At 42.1% G+C, this 13,500-nt stretch overlaps 1 protein-coding gene across 2 annotated transcripts in view; it reads left to right on the top strand.

Annotated features, from left to right (window-relative positions):
* Positions 1 to 5,120: 5,120 nt before the first annotated feature.
* Positions 5,121 to 13,500, top strand: part of ANTXR2 (ANTXR cell adhesion molecule 2) — a 172,129-nt gene continuing 163,749 nt past the window's right edge. Inside the window, exons 1-4 of one of the 2 annotated variants that reach the window (XM_074950469.1) lie at positions 5,121 to 5,227; positions 5,828 to 5,994; positions 9,085 to 9,156; positions 12,475 to 12,546. In XM_074950469.1, the coding sequence (XP_074806570.1) occupies positions 5,855 to 5,994; positions 9,085 to 9,156; positions 12,475 to 12,546 (284 nt within the window). In that variant the 5' untranslated portion in view covers positions 5,121 to 5,227; positions 5,828 to 5,854. Of the gene's footprint in view, positions 5,228 to 5,698; positions 5,995 to 9,084; positions 9,157 to 12,474; positions 12,547 to 13,500 lie in introns of those variants that run through there. The other variant, XM_074950470.1, reaches the window with a different exon arrangement.

Here is a 13,500-nt window from a genome sequence, read left to right as displayed (position 1 = left end):
CTGTTCAAGAGGAGGGGGGGTTTACCATCTTCTGTGCAACAGGCTGCATATCTGGTCCTGCGATCTATACAGACCCTGCAAGATCCACCCCAATCCTGAGGGATCAGCAGTAAGCCTTGTCTGCCTCCATGCCAGGTGTGAGTCTCCAGTGGTCCTTCCCCACCATGGCTCCAATGGGTATATTAATATTCCTGTGGAATTGTGTGTGTTTGTGTGCATTCCACTGGCCTTCTGTGCTGCCCCATTGGCTATGCATGGAAGATCCTTTGTGGGTCCAGCGCCAGCAGTGGGGACAGGTCAACTTGGGGAGGGATCACTCCTTGCCTGGATTCAGGGGTCATGACTGGGCCAATTATCACTATCTTTTATGGTTTAATGAATGTGGGCTCTTATAGATTGCTAGTGGCTCTTGGACCTACTTCTGAAGTCAATGGCAGTTGTGCATGTTTATGGGAAGAGATTATTGTGATACTAAGGCTCCATTCTATAATTCTTGTGCAACCCAAACCCATTGAAAGTCAATGGCAGTTTAGGGTATACGAGTATGACAGGATTGGGCCCTGAGTGTGTGTGTATAATACATATATAACTATCCATAAAGTAATATATATATATATATATATAAAACTTTATGGATAGTTAAAGCTATTTTTCATTATTCCATTTTTTAATTCCTGTCAAATATAGGCACTTCATTCTGTACTGCTGCATTTGTTCTCAAGCCAAAAATAAACACACACACACACACATGTAATAATGTCGGTACGTATTTTTCCCCCATGGTAACAGGGCTAGTTTTGAGATTGACCTATGGCATATAATGACACACAAGGAATGGTGACAGTAACCTGCAAAAGTCGCTCTTTTAATAAGAAATGACATTTGTTAAAATGTCTGTAGTTCATAGTTTCTGTATTCCCTGATGCCGTCTTATTTGTTTGATCTCACAAGAGTGAAATTGTGTTGTGATCCCCAGCAAAAATACAATTTAAAATTCTGTGTGAAGTCCCACTATTTTGACTATCAGTTCAGTGGGGAAAATGGTTGTGTTAGAAGTGTCAAGGAAATGATGGATGTTAAAGACATCCACTTTGCTAGCTTATGGTTGGTGTGATTCTTTTCGTATTTTACCATGTATGAACAAGAAAGATGTTAATTAAAAGACGAGAGATTCAAGGAAGATAAAAATATCAATCCATAATACAGTATATTTATCTCAAATACATCTCAGTGACATTTATCTAAAGACTCATGTTGTCAGGATTCTCTTGAGTTATATCTCCGTGTTTGCAAAAAGAACAGGAGGACTTGTGGCACCTTAGAGACTAACCAATTTATTTGAGCATGAGCTTTCGTGAGCTACAGCTCACTTCATCGGGTGCATGCAGTGGAAAATACAGTGGGGAGATTTATGTACACAGAGAACATGAAACAATGGGTGTTATCATACCCACTGTAAGGAGAGGGATCACTTAAGATGAGCTAATACCACCAGCACACAGCACAACGGAGATCCCATTGTGAAAGCATGCAGTTAGCAGCCCTTTCGTAATAGCCGCATCTAGACTCGTGAGAGAGAAGCGTAAAAGATGAGGTTTTTCCTTTGAACATTTTTCAGGATTACAGACAATACGCAATTGTTCTTGAACCGAAGATGCACAATGTTTCGCAGGCTAGGATGAAAGTCTATTTATCCTAAGGGTGGCCCTGTGGTACAACAGCTAGGACATTGGCCTGGTTGCCAGGAAACCTGGGCGTGAGATTGTATGCTGTGTCTATCGCGGCACTGCACACACAAGTTCAGCCTAGGTGGAGGCAGGGCGTTAAGATACTTTTTGGCTTTGGCATTTCAGGTTGATCTGGGGCTGAACATTCCAGCAACCTTGCCTGGGCTCTCTGTGGACAGGTCTGCAACCTGGAACAGCCACAGCAGGGCTTGCAAGCGGTCTAACAAAGGGCACTCTCTGCTAAGAACATAGCCAGCTATGAGGTTTCTATAGCCCTTGTATAGCAGGGCAGTAGCAGAGGGAATAATTCCTATCCTGGTTCTATTCCTGGCTCTGCCCCTGATCTACTGGGTCATTTAGGGTCATTTAACTGCCCCGTGCTTCAGTTTCTCCATCTTTAAAATGAGCATAACAATACCTATCTCTCTTTGTAAAGTGCTTTGAGACCTACAGCTGAAAAGTGCTACATAAGAGCTAAATAGTACTAAAAGCAAATTATGGGTTAAAATCTGCCATCATTTAGACCTCCAGAGTTCCATTGAAGGCAATGGTGTTACAGGGGTTTAAATGAAACCAGAATTTCCACCAATGGTTCTTAATCAAAGAGAATCTTCTGAGTTTTAAAGGATGGAAAGTATAAAACACCAAAGGGCCAAGTTACATGTGAAGATGGATTATAATGGGGAAATTAGGTGGGATTACTAATTCTGGACTAGTAATTGTAGCCTAAAGACAAATGAAAGCCTCCTGAAAACCCAAATAGAACCAGTATCACAGAAACGGAAACAAAAGGGTCAGGGTTAGAAATCCAAGCATCAAACATGTTAAGTGTAAAAATGTTTTAGGATCTTGGGAACAAATGGAGCTTTTAGATTGCCAGTAATGTCATATCGATATGTATATTTCCCAGTATGTACAAATGTTCCATACAAATTCAATTTCACAATAGCCACAAGGCAGTACAGCCTACTGCTCATCAAAGACAGAGGTTTATGCACAAATGACTTATTTGACAATAGGTGGAAACAAAATCAGTGTGGTAAATTGCTCCCAAATAACATCTGACATTCTCCAGCAGGCCACTCATTTCAGAACAATTGTCAGGTGGTTCAAGTCATTGGGCTTTGGTCTTCCATCATATATTACCATTGAGGTGTACAATATTCCCCTACAGCCGCATGGTATAGCTTATTGACTGAATATTCTTGTATATGGAATTTAAACTGAAGACAGGATTTTGGTCAGTTTATTAAACAGGTATAGCAAATATGATATTAAAAGTCAGTATTATAGTGACCATGCTTTTTGGGGAAACCATCGTTTAATATTTTAAGAGGGAATGCTCATTTTGGGCCTCATCCAAGGACCACTGAGGTGAATGGGTTTGGGATCAGCCCCTTTACGTCTACACTAGGGCTACATTTAATGTAGTAAACCCGTACAACTTCATTGACATCAGCAGCATTACATCTGCATGCACCATGGTTGAATTTGGACTCCTTCTTGCATTAAAACAAGTCTGTTAAAATGAATTTGGAGATGCATTAAGGCAGTGGTGTTCCCGAGAAAATGAAAGCTGTAATTTTGACCCCTTAGGCTTAGTGATCATAAGGGGCTGTGACTGAATCTCACAAAAATGAAACAAAGAATTAGTGGTTAGATTAATCTATTTTTAATTTTACAATAACTTTAATTTACCCAATACTACTTGTGATTTGGCATTGTCATATGCACAGAATTTTCCATCCAGTAACTCACATGTAATGTATGCATGCTAGCCTTTAGATAATATTTTAGGACTATTAATCATGTTTGCACTTCTGTAAAACTCTGAAATCCCAGATGGAAAAATCTAAAAGGTAACATTCTTGTGGTACAAAACAATGCTTTTTACAATACCTCATGTTTGCGGTGAATCCTTTAGCTTATGGTCCAAAACAAATGTTTGTTCCACATTTAGCTGCGCAAGGTCCATCTACTGTACCTTATCACATTTTGGTGGTTACAGTTTGCAGAGTACCAAGGATACAGTTTTGATCTACTCTAGCTAATGTGTAGTTGAAATAATAAAATAATTAAAAATTGTCTACAGAAAATTCACAAATATGACATGGGAGTTGTTGGAACAGTAGTAGAGAGAGAGAGAGTGTGAGAGTGTGTGTGTGTATTCTACATCTACAAAAGTGACTAGCGATTTAGAGATGAGCGATCAATTTTTGGTTGAATCCTGGTTTTCAGGATATGCCGAACACCCACCCTCTTAATATTGGGCCTCCTTAAGATGTCTTAAATTGTGCACCCAAATATGGAGACACCAATCCATAAAAAGTTGGAATTCCAGTCTTCCACTAGTTAAATCTGATCTTGGCAGTTGGCATACATCTGCTCTGATACGTTATTTAAAGTCATGAGTCTTCTTGCTGAATAGGCTTAGATCCTGTGCTGCCAGGACATCATCCCTTCCCTGAATGTAAAGGACTTAATAGTCTCTGGGACCAAATTTCTACCCTTCTAAAAGGCAACACTATTTTAAAATGCCTGAAAAAACAAGGTTTTCTTTAAATTAGGGGTTTCATAATTAGTATGGGTTTAAAAAATTTCCATAATATAAGTAGCATTGCCCTCTCCTGCAATTTTAGCATGGGTCTCCTGGTAGTCTCATGCTGTTCTCTCCTTTAGTCATTGTAGAACATGAGAATCTTACTGTTCATATTTGAAAAATAAGTTCCCGAGCCTCATGGCTGCAGAAAAGAACTTGAAAATGTGAATCCTACAGGCTCCCAAATCAAAAAGAAAAGAAAAAGAAAATCAGTTTGTTTTTTTAAAAAACTCCATGATTTTTTCATGCTTGGGTTTGTCAACACCTGTAGTGTTTTCTTTAAAATGTATGTCGGGAGCATCCAGAGCTTTGTTACTGTAATAGATGCCCTTTGCTATTAGAATGATTGATTGATTTTTATTTTAATCTCCAACTGTTGCACTCTTGCTTGAATTTTTCACAGCATGGAATTGCACTGACAGCAGAGTGAAAACCCCAGATCTTTTCTGTGCAGAGCCACTTACAAATTGCAGTTCCCATTACAGTTAAGCTCTGCTTTTAGGCCCGGGTCTTGCAAGGTACTGACCACACTAGGACCTGCCCTCGCCAGCTACTTAAGCACTCCCTTGCTTCAGTTTGAACACTGTTTTAAATGCTTTGCACGATCAGGGCCACAGGACTCAGCACCCAGCAGGATGGAGCCCTTAGAAAAAAATGTTCTCTTGAGGGTGGGGAAAAAATGACTTTTGTCAGGCTTCTGCTTTACTTATGGCACAGATTTAAAGAGAAAACCAAACCCCTGACTCTGGGCTTGTGGGAGGTCTAGTTTCAGCCTGATGCTGAATGATAAAAGCAGAGTCATACATTTTTTTTTTCTTCAGCCCGTGGTTTTATATTTTTTGAAATCTGGCCACTGAATCAAAGCCAGGCGCCTCGGGGATGAACCTGGAATGACTCCCTTGTAAGTACATGTGTGTGCGAGAGGCTCAGTCGCTCCCTATCCCCACCCCTTTCAAAGAGACACCCCAGGAGGGGCTGGCTGCTTTTTGTTTGTTTGCTTGGTTTTCTCTTCCTTTCTTCCGAGGTGATCGGTGATCGGTGCCCGGGGAGGGCGGGGAGGTCCCCGGGCGAACGGAACCAGCGCTAGGGCACATGAGTCACATCCTGAGGAGGCCACAAAAGGCGGCTCCTGGCCAACAACCCACCCCCGAAAAGTTTCAGCGCGGTTTGTTGTGGGGAGGCGCTTCGCTTTGACTCCGGCGTGGGGTCGCCATTGCGGGAGCGTGTGGCCAGGAACCTTGCCGAGCCGAGGACGCGGGCAGCGCTGCGCACCCAGGGAGCCCGGCCTGCCAGCCCCGCGCCAGGGAGGGAAGAGGAGGAGCGCAGCAGCTGCCAGCCAGCGCCCCTCGTCTCGGGGCCGGGGGGGGGGGGGGGGGACACGAGGACACAGAGGGATCCTGCCTCCTCCGGGATCCGCCAGGAGTTTTCTGCAACTCCCTTTGTCCTCCGAGCGCCCCGCGCTGCCTGCGGCCGCCGGACCCAGCTTCTCTGCTCGTTGCAGGGGCAGGCTGCGGAGAGGAGCGGGGCGATGGTGCCGAGCGGGGACAGGATGCGGCCCCGCCGGGCGGCCCCGCGGCTGCTCTGGCTGCTGCTGCTGCTGCCGGCGGTTCGAGCCCAGGACGAGCCTTCCTGCCACGGAGCATTTGACTTGTACTTCGTGCTGGACAAGTGAGTGGGGGGCGGGCAGGCGGGCTCCCCCCTCCCCCAAGGGCACGGGGCCTGGGGAGAGGGCGTGGGGGTGTAGGTGTGTATTGGGGTGTGTGTGTGTGTGTCTCTGCGTGGGGTGTAGGTGTGTATTGGGGGGGGTGTCTCTGCGTGGGGGTGTGTGTCTCTCTCTGCGTGGGGGTGTAGGTGTGTATGGGGAGGGTGTGTGTCTGCGTGGGGGTGTAGGGGTGTGTGTGTGTCTCTCTCTTTCGGTGCGGGTTCTGGGACAAATTGCACAGTGGGGGTACTGAGAGCCACTGAACCAATCGGTAAATCCTGGGTATGATGAAACCACTTCAAGGCAGGGAGTGCTGCCTGACCCCCAGTACCCCTAATTCCAGCACCTAGGGGTGTAGTAGAGGTGTGTGTGTGTGTGTGTCTGCATGGGGGTGTAGTTGGTGTGTATGTAGGTAGGGTGTGGGTGTCTGTGTGGGGTGTAGTTGGAAGGCTTGTAGCTCCATGGGATGTGTGTCTCTATTTGAGGATGTGGGTTGTGTGTGTCTCTGTATGGGGGTGTAATTGGGGCATGTCTCTCTTTTATGAAGGTGTAGCGGGAGTCTCCCTTTGTAGGGAGTGTTGTGTGAGTATAGGTGGGGTGAGGATGTGGAGGTAGGCTTTGTGGGTGTGGAGAATAGATGGGATGGTCGGGTTGTATCTCTGTGGAGTATAGGTGGTCGGTGGAAGTCTCTGTTTGGGGTTTGTGTGTGTGTGTCTGTCTGGGGTGTGAGTATCTGTATGGGGGTGTAGTTGGGGTGTGTGTATAGAGGTTGGGTTTGTGCCTGCCTCTGTGTGTGGAGTATAGGTGGGATGTTGGGGTTGTATCTGTGTGCGGAGTGTAAGCGGGGTTTGTGTGTACGTATCTGCATGGGATTGTGTTGGCAGGCAGGGGTTGTGTCTGTGGGTTGTTGTAGGTGAGATGTGTGAGTGGCGTTGTATCTCTGTGTGTGGGTGAACAGGTGTGTGGTGAGGTTACGTTCTATATCGTGTGTCAGTGGGTGATAGCAAAATGTGGTGAACAGTGGAAGAGGGGTTACGGGTTTAGTTCTCTTGAGATTACCACAGGGTGTATGGGGAAGTGACTGTAGATGGTTAATTAATTCAGTTTGGCATTGTCTTTGGAGGTCTGAATTTCCCTGTGCTGGAAGGCGGTGAGGATATCTGCCTTATGGCCTTCTGTGAAAGAGAGGAGGATTCTCTTTTGCCAAGAGCAGTCTGAGCTCTTACTGGAAAATGGCTATCTGTAGAGCTGGTCAAAGAATGGAATGTCTGTTCCATGAAAATTCTGATATTCCGAAATTTGTTTTCAGTCCAAACTAGAACAAAAAGCCAAAATTTCCCACAGAATAAAAATTCTGCAAAAATTTGATTCAGAGCCATTGAAATGTTCCATTTCAATAATGTCAAAATACTTTGTTTTGTAAAGTAAACCTTTTTTGTTTCAATAATGGCAAAACATTACAATATAATACAATATTAAATACCACCCACAAATGTAATATTAAATTAATATTTTAATACCATATAAAAGCATCTGTGTTTGAAGATCATGGTTTGAAAGTAAACACAAAACAGATGGAAATTATTCAAGTAGAGAAAGAAGAAGAATACCTGTTGATTGAAGTTTCAGGAGAGAAGCTGAATCATGAGAAAGAATTTGTCTACTTGGGGGAAGTACACTTGGTGCCATCGGAGAGAGATCTGGAGAACTGAAAAGAAGAATCCAGTGTGCATGGGCAGCAGTGAAAAAAGGAGGCAGGAATACTGTAGAACTGACAACTGAGTAAAAAACGACAGAAAAGTGTATGCCACATGTGTTTGGTTGGGAAATGATGGGCCTTACAGAAATGGAAGATAAGAAGATACAGGTAGTAGAAAATAATGTACTGAGGAGAATGGCGGGCACGTGGAGGGTAGATGGAGTGTGCATGGAAGAAATGAGAGGGAAGATGCACTTGGGATTCTCCGTGATCAATAGGCTGGAGAGTGCAAGGCTGAGGTGGGCTGGACATGTGATAAGAATGGGAGAACGAGGACCAGCAAACAGAGCGTGGGAGGATGAAGATCGCAAGAAAGGATGTGGAAGACCAAGGATGGGATGGAAAGACTCTGTCAAGAGAAGTTTGAAGAGAAAAGGACTGGAACTCCAAGACCTATGAACTTGTGCCAGGGACTGGAGGGAGTGGCAAAGAATCATGAGCTCCTCTGACCTTCTGAACCTGGGAAAAGGAGTTGAGATGTGTGAGAGAAGTGAAGTGATAACAGCATAAAAGAAATGAAACAATAAAGTCAAAATGGAACATTTTTACTGTATTGAAACATCTCAACATTGTAAGTTCTCTGGGGTAGGGACAAGTCTTTTTGTTCTGTGTTTGTACAGCGCCCAGCACAAGGGGCCTGGTCCATCACTAAGGCCCCTAAGTGCTATAGTAACATAACTATTTTCTCATTTTGTTTCGATAATCATCATTAAAAGTGAATCATTTCAACTTTTCCCATTGAAAATTTAATTGTAACTGACACATTCCCACAAAATGTTTTTTATTTTTGACTAACTGCGTTTTCTGACCGACAACTGTGCCGTAAACTTTTTTTTTGTTTTTTTTAGACCAGATCTAGTTATCTGCATCTCCTGCCATCCCCTTTTTTGGGGGATAAAGTTTGTTCATAGTGTGCTACAGGCAAAATCGTAAGGTAGAAAGGCGAGATGCAGGCCCTCAATTTGCAAGAGTGAACATCTCTGTTTTAATCTGTGGACCTGGGCATCCCAGAGAAGCACATTCTAACAAAACTGACGTGCAGTTTCCTATATTGTGCTGTATGCTAAATGTATTATGCTATGCAGTAGATTGACAGATTATCACAGGAAGATGATGTGGCAGAACCCCCATGAACCTGCTGGAGATCATTTGAAATAATGTAGTAATGTATTATGGCAATAGCTATTCCTGCCCCCTTCCCCTGAAAAAATTAAATGGATGGAAGTATTTAAGTTATAATCTTTGTCTACTTTCCCTGAGCTAAAACATACTAACCTGTTTTTTGTTTTCTTTTCAGATCTGGGAGTGTAGCACAGAACTGGATTGAGATCTATGATTTTGTAAAACAACTCACAGACAGATTTGTGAGGTATGTTTTCACTTTGGTAGCTTCTGCTTTTAATTGATACTGGGGTATGTTACAAAACAAATCTTTCTGGAAGGTTATCAGCTGTAAACCCTTCATAAGCATATAAAGCATTTGAACTCTAATGTTCAGATAAACTGGACGATAAACTCTCACTTTATGATGTCACCATGTTTGGAACTTAGTAAAATGTTAATCTGCAAACATCTTTAAATATTGGATTCTTAATTTGTTGTTATATCTGATTTGATTATTTTTTTTTAACATTGCTTCTCCCATAAACAACATCAGTGGATTCTGATATATTCTTTTTTGCGTCGATTGTTTAGTGTTACCCTAATTTTAGAGGTCACGATAAAGATATCAGGAAATTTAAAGTGAATATGTGATCCAGCCTAAAAGTAAGGGAAAGCTTTTGCTTCTCAAGTGCAGGCATGTGTTTAAAGTTTGCGCCAGTTTAATATATGCATTGTATATATGCAACAAACTTTACTGATAAATAGCAATTCTTCTCCTCTGACAAATGTTGCTGTTACAAACTGGCTTGTTATATTTTAAATTAAGAATTGGTGTAATGAAACACCTTCCTTTTAAAAAAAAAAAACAAAAAAAACCTCACAGATACAGGATGTTATGGGGGTTAATTTTTTCTAGTGGAAAATGAAATGCAGTAGTCAATTGTAAGCTTGGCCAGCTAAAGAAGAGGATGTGAATAAGGGTTGCGTAGTTAAATATTGCTTCCATCCATCTTGCTAAGGTCAAGTTTTATGTAAAAGAACCCTGGGTGACAAAGTTGAAAGTCATTCTGGAAGTTTAAAAAAGAGAGAGAGGCCTTGGCCATTCTTACTTTCAGCTAGTGGTGGAAAAAAGGGTGTGTGTGTTCATTACAAAGCCACTGGTGCATCCTCTTCTGCAGCCAAGTGACACTCCCTTTCGCAACAGCTGGATTAGAATGTTGTCTGGCTGGATCAGCTGAAGAACACAGAATATATGAGCCTGATATTCTAAATGATTTACACTCCTATTAAGGTTTCAGAGTAGCAGCCATGTTAGTCTTACCACAAGTACTCCTTTTCTTTTTACTCCTATTAAGGCTCTTTTACGCTGTCTGAGTAGTGTAGAGTAGTGGTTCTCAAAGCCGGTCCGTCACTTGTTCAGGAAAAGCCCATGCCAGGCCGGGCCGGTTTGTTTACTTGCCACGTCCGCAAGTTTGGCCGATCGCGGTGCCCACTGGCTGCGGTTCGCTTCTCCAGGCCAATGGGGGCTGCGGGAAGGGCGGCCAGCACGTCCCTGGGCCTGTGTCGCTTCCCGCAGCCCCCATTGGCCTGGAGCAGCGAACCGCGGCCAGTGGGAGCCGCGATTGGCCGAACCTGCGGACGCGGCAGGTAAACAAACCGGTCCGGCCCGCCAGGGGCTTTCCCTGAACAAGCAGCAGGCCGGCTTTGAGAACCACTGCTGTATAGTGCCCTTATTATACATGACAATCAGACCATCTCCTCCCCCCCCCCCCTTTTTTTTTTTTAAATTAAAATATTAGTTGTGGAAAGAACAACAGAGAATTGTTTAGTAGTTGTCTGAGGCTGTTCAGTTCAGCATGCAGTGAAAACATTGAACAGGGTCATTCTAAAAATTAGATGATACCAATGTGAGCTGTTTTCCATTTTGATTGGTTGGCAGGATGTAGGCCTGCAGCAGTAATATCACTCATTTATTTCCTGTGTTACATGCCTATGACTGTGTATGTCTGTAGGTATATTGCTCCCACACATCACTCTAGAGTCTGAAGGCTTGGATAGTGAAATGAAATAAAGGATGCTTGCTGAAGAGGATATTTTATGTGTTTCTTAATGACCAATTCAAATAGTCAAATCCATTCGTAACTTTGAGGTAACTCAAAGGACTCACATCTCAAATGAAAAGATCCCTCTTCTGATCTTCATTATCTGCTTATGTTATCCGAAGTATTTCAGACTGGAAGCATTGTATTGTCTGTTTGACAACTGCTTGTGACAACTAAATGGACTTAAGGGCCTGAGTCTGCTGTCTTTTCTCAGGAAAACGCCAGTGGAAGGATTAGGCCAGTGCCTTAAATCAAAGTAACATGTAACAGATCTGTCACATATTCACATTATATTTCTCTGATACGTATGATAAAACAAAATTTTTTAAAAATTAGTAATACACATGAACTAAAATATAATCAAATTATACTGATGTTTATCCTTATTAATGTTAACCTAATACATTCGCATAGCCTCACAAATATTATGAATCTTATAACAATTTTCAATGTATATTTCTCTGATACATTTATAAATTAAAATGTTACAATTTCAAAAAGGAGAGGTGAGATGCTGTTAGAACCCATTTTACAAATGTCACTGTCTTGGCCATCAAAAGCATCAATCAGTCTTAGGGAGGGACCAGTCTTCAGCTGATGTCTGTTGTATAATTCCTTTTAACATTAGTGGGAGCTAAGAATATACATCAACGGAAAAGACTGATCCTTTATTAAATTCGTGTTTAGGTCATATTGCTGATTATCGCATACATTTGCCCAATAATCCTTTTGAGAGAATTGCTTTTAGCTATTACAAATATCTTTGAAGAACATTGGAACCTGCTCATTGAGAAACTGCAGATAATGAAACCTTGTTTTAAATGAAATAGCCAAATTCAGACCTGGAATAAGTGGGTGCTGCTACTTTTAATATTACTAGTGTTGTGCCTTCTTACCTCAGGTATGAATTTGGCCCAAAAGTCTTAAATTGTGTCAGGCCCAAACTTTTAAAATGTAAGCTCGCTTTTGCACAGGTCCATAAATGCCCATAACAACCAGTGCATGTGCATAAATTAGAATTGCACATGTGCAAAAATGTGTGTGTGCAAATCCTCAAGTTGCATACGCACTCATAGTTGGGTGAGTACAAAAATCTGCGTGCATGCCTTAAAAATTTGAAGCCTCATTATACTGCAATATGCAAACTGCAGTTTGGTGCATGAATTTTTGAGGTTAAATACCTCATTTTAACCAGTGTTTATCTACAGCCTATGATAAAGCAAGAAGGAAAACAATAATTTTTCTTCTGCATTTTGCAGAACACCAGTGGAAGAAAGGTATGAGCGCAAGAAGTAAACAGTTCATGAATTCCCTTTTTCTTCTCCACCTTCTTAATTTGTAGTTTGAAAGTGTATGCTTTGGAAATAAGATGATGAAAATAATGCTAATAAAGAAAAGCAAAAAAATGATGAATGGATATAACTGTACAAGGCTCTCTTTTCATTTGTCTAAAATGTATGTATTTTTCTTTTCTTTAAAAGCCCCCGGATGAGATTATCCTTCATAGTGTTTTCCACCCAAGCGCAAGCCATTATGCCATTAACTGGAGACAGGTTAGTTCATTATTCCTTTTCTTTAGGGCTTTTACTAAATCAGATAATGTTAGCAAAATGATTGATACTTTCAAGAGGTAGCCAGTATGGAAATGTCAGAATCATAAGGCAGCAGTTCATGTCTGTGTTTATTTTTGTGAACGTTCCAATGGATGGTCCACTAGGTCGGAATGAGTCAAATGATCTAGGTTCTTTGTCTCAACTCTGCCATTATCTTGATGTGTGATCACAGGCAAGTCACGTCCCTGTGCATCAGTTTCTTCATTTGCAAAATGGAGATCATGATGCTTAATTCTTTTCAATGCCATATTCCTTCCTGAACACTGACCGTCACGACTGATACAGTAGTTCACACTATTTTGAATGCCTAGGCGGGATTTTGGCATCCCTCCACATAAGCACAAGTGCTGTTTCAGTGAGTCGATGTACTATGTTCTCAGTCATGTGAAGGAGTTAAAACATATTTTTCTATGAAAATAAGCTCTAGAAAGGAGAGTTCTGGAGGAGCACATTTTGTTGTAAGTGAGTGCCTCTTCCTTTCATTTCTGTCATCCAATATTTCCTGAGGCATCGCTGCACGCAAATCGTGGAAAAAAAAAATCACCCTTTTGTGATTCACTGGGGGTTGCGAAAGAAGATGAGGAAGATGGGTAGTAATAACAGGAACTGTACATACATGACTGATTAGAGAGATTTTTAATGCAGATACACTTTGAACAACTTTGATTCTAAATATAAAGGGGTCGACAGTTGAGAACAGCTCAGCATCTTTGACTCCCATTGGCTCCAGCAGAAGATGAGGGGCTCAGCACATTGCAGTATTTGGGACGTAGTACCATTTAGTGACACAGTATCTTTGATTTGTTATGAACTGTGCTTTGTTACTTGCTAATTCACAAATCTCAGTGAAGCACAATGAATTTCCAGTCATTCGTTCAAGTCAGTGAAGCTTTA

Source organism: Natator depressus, chromosome 4 (genome assembly GCF_965152275.1).
Source record: "Natator depressus isolate rNatDep1 chromosome 4, rNatDep2.hap1, whole genome shotgun sequence".
In the NCBI taxonomy this organism is placed as follows: Eukaryota; Metazoa; Chordata; order Testudines; family Cheloniidae; genus Natator; species Natator depressus.
The sequence above is the reverse complement of the archived record's forward strand: the minus strand, read 5'-3'. Positions and strand labels throughout refer to the sequence as shown.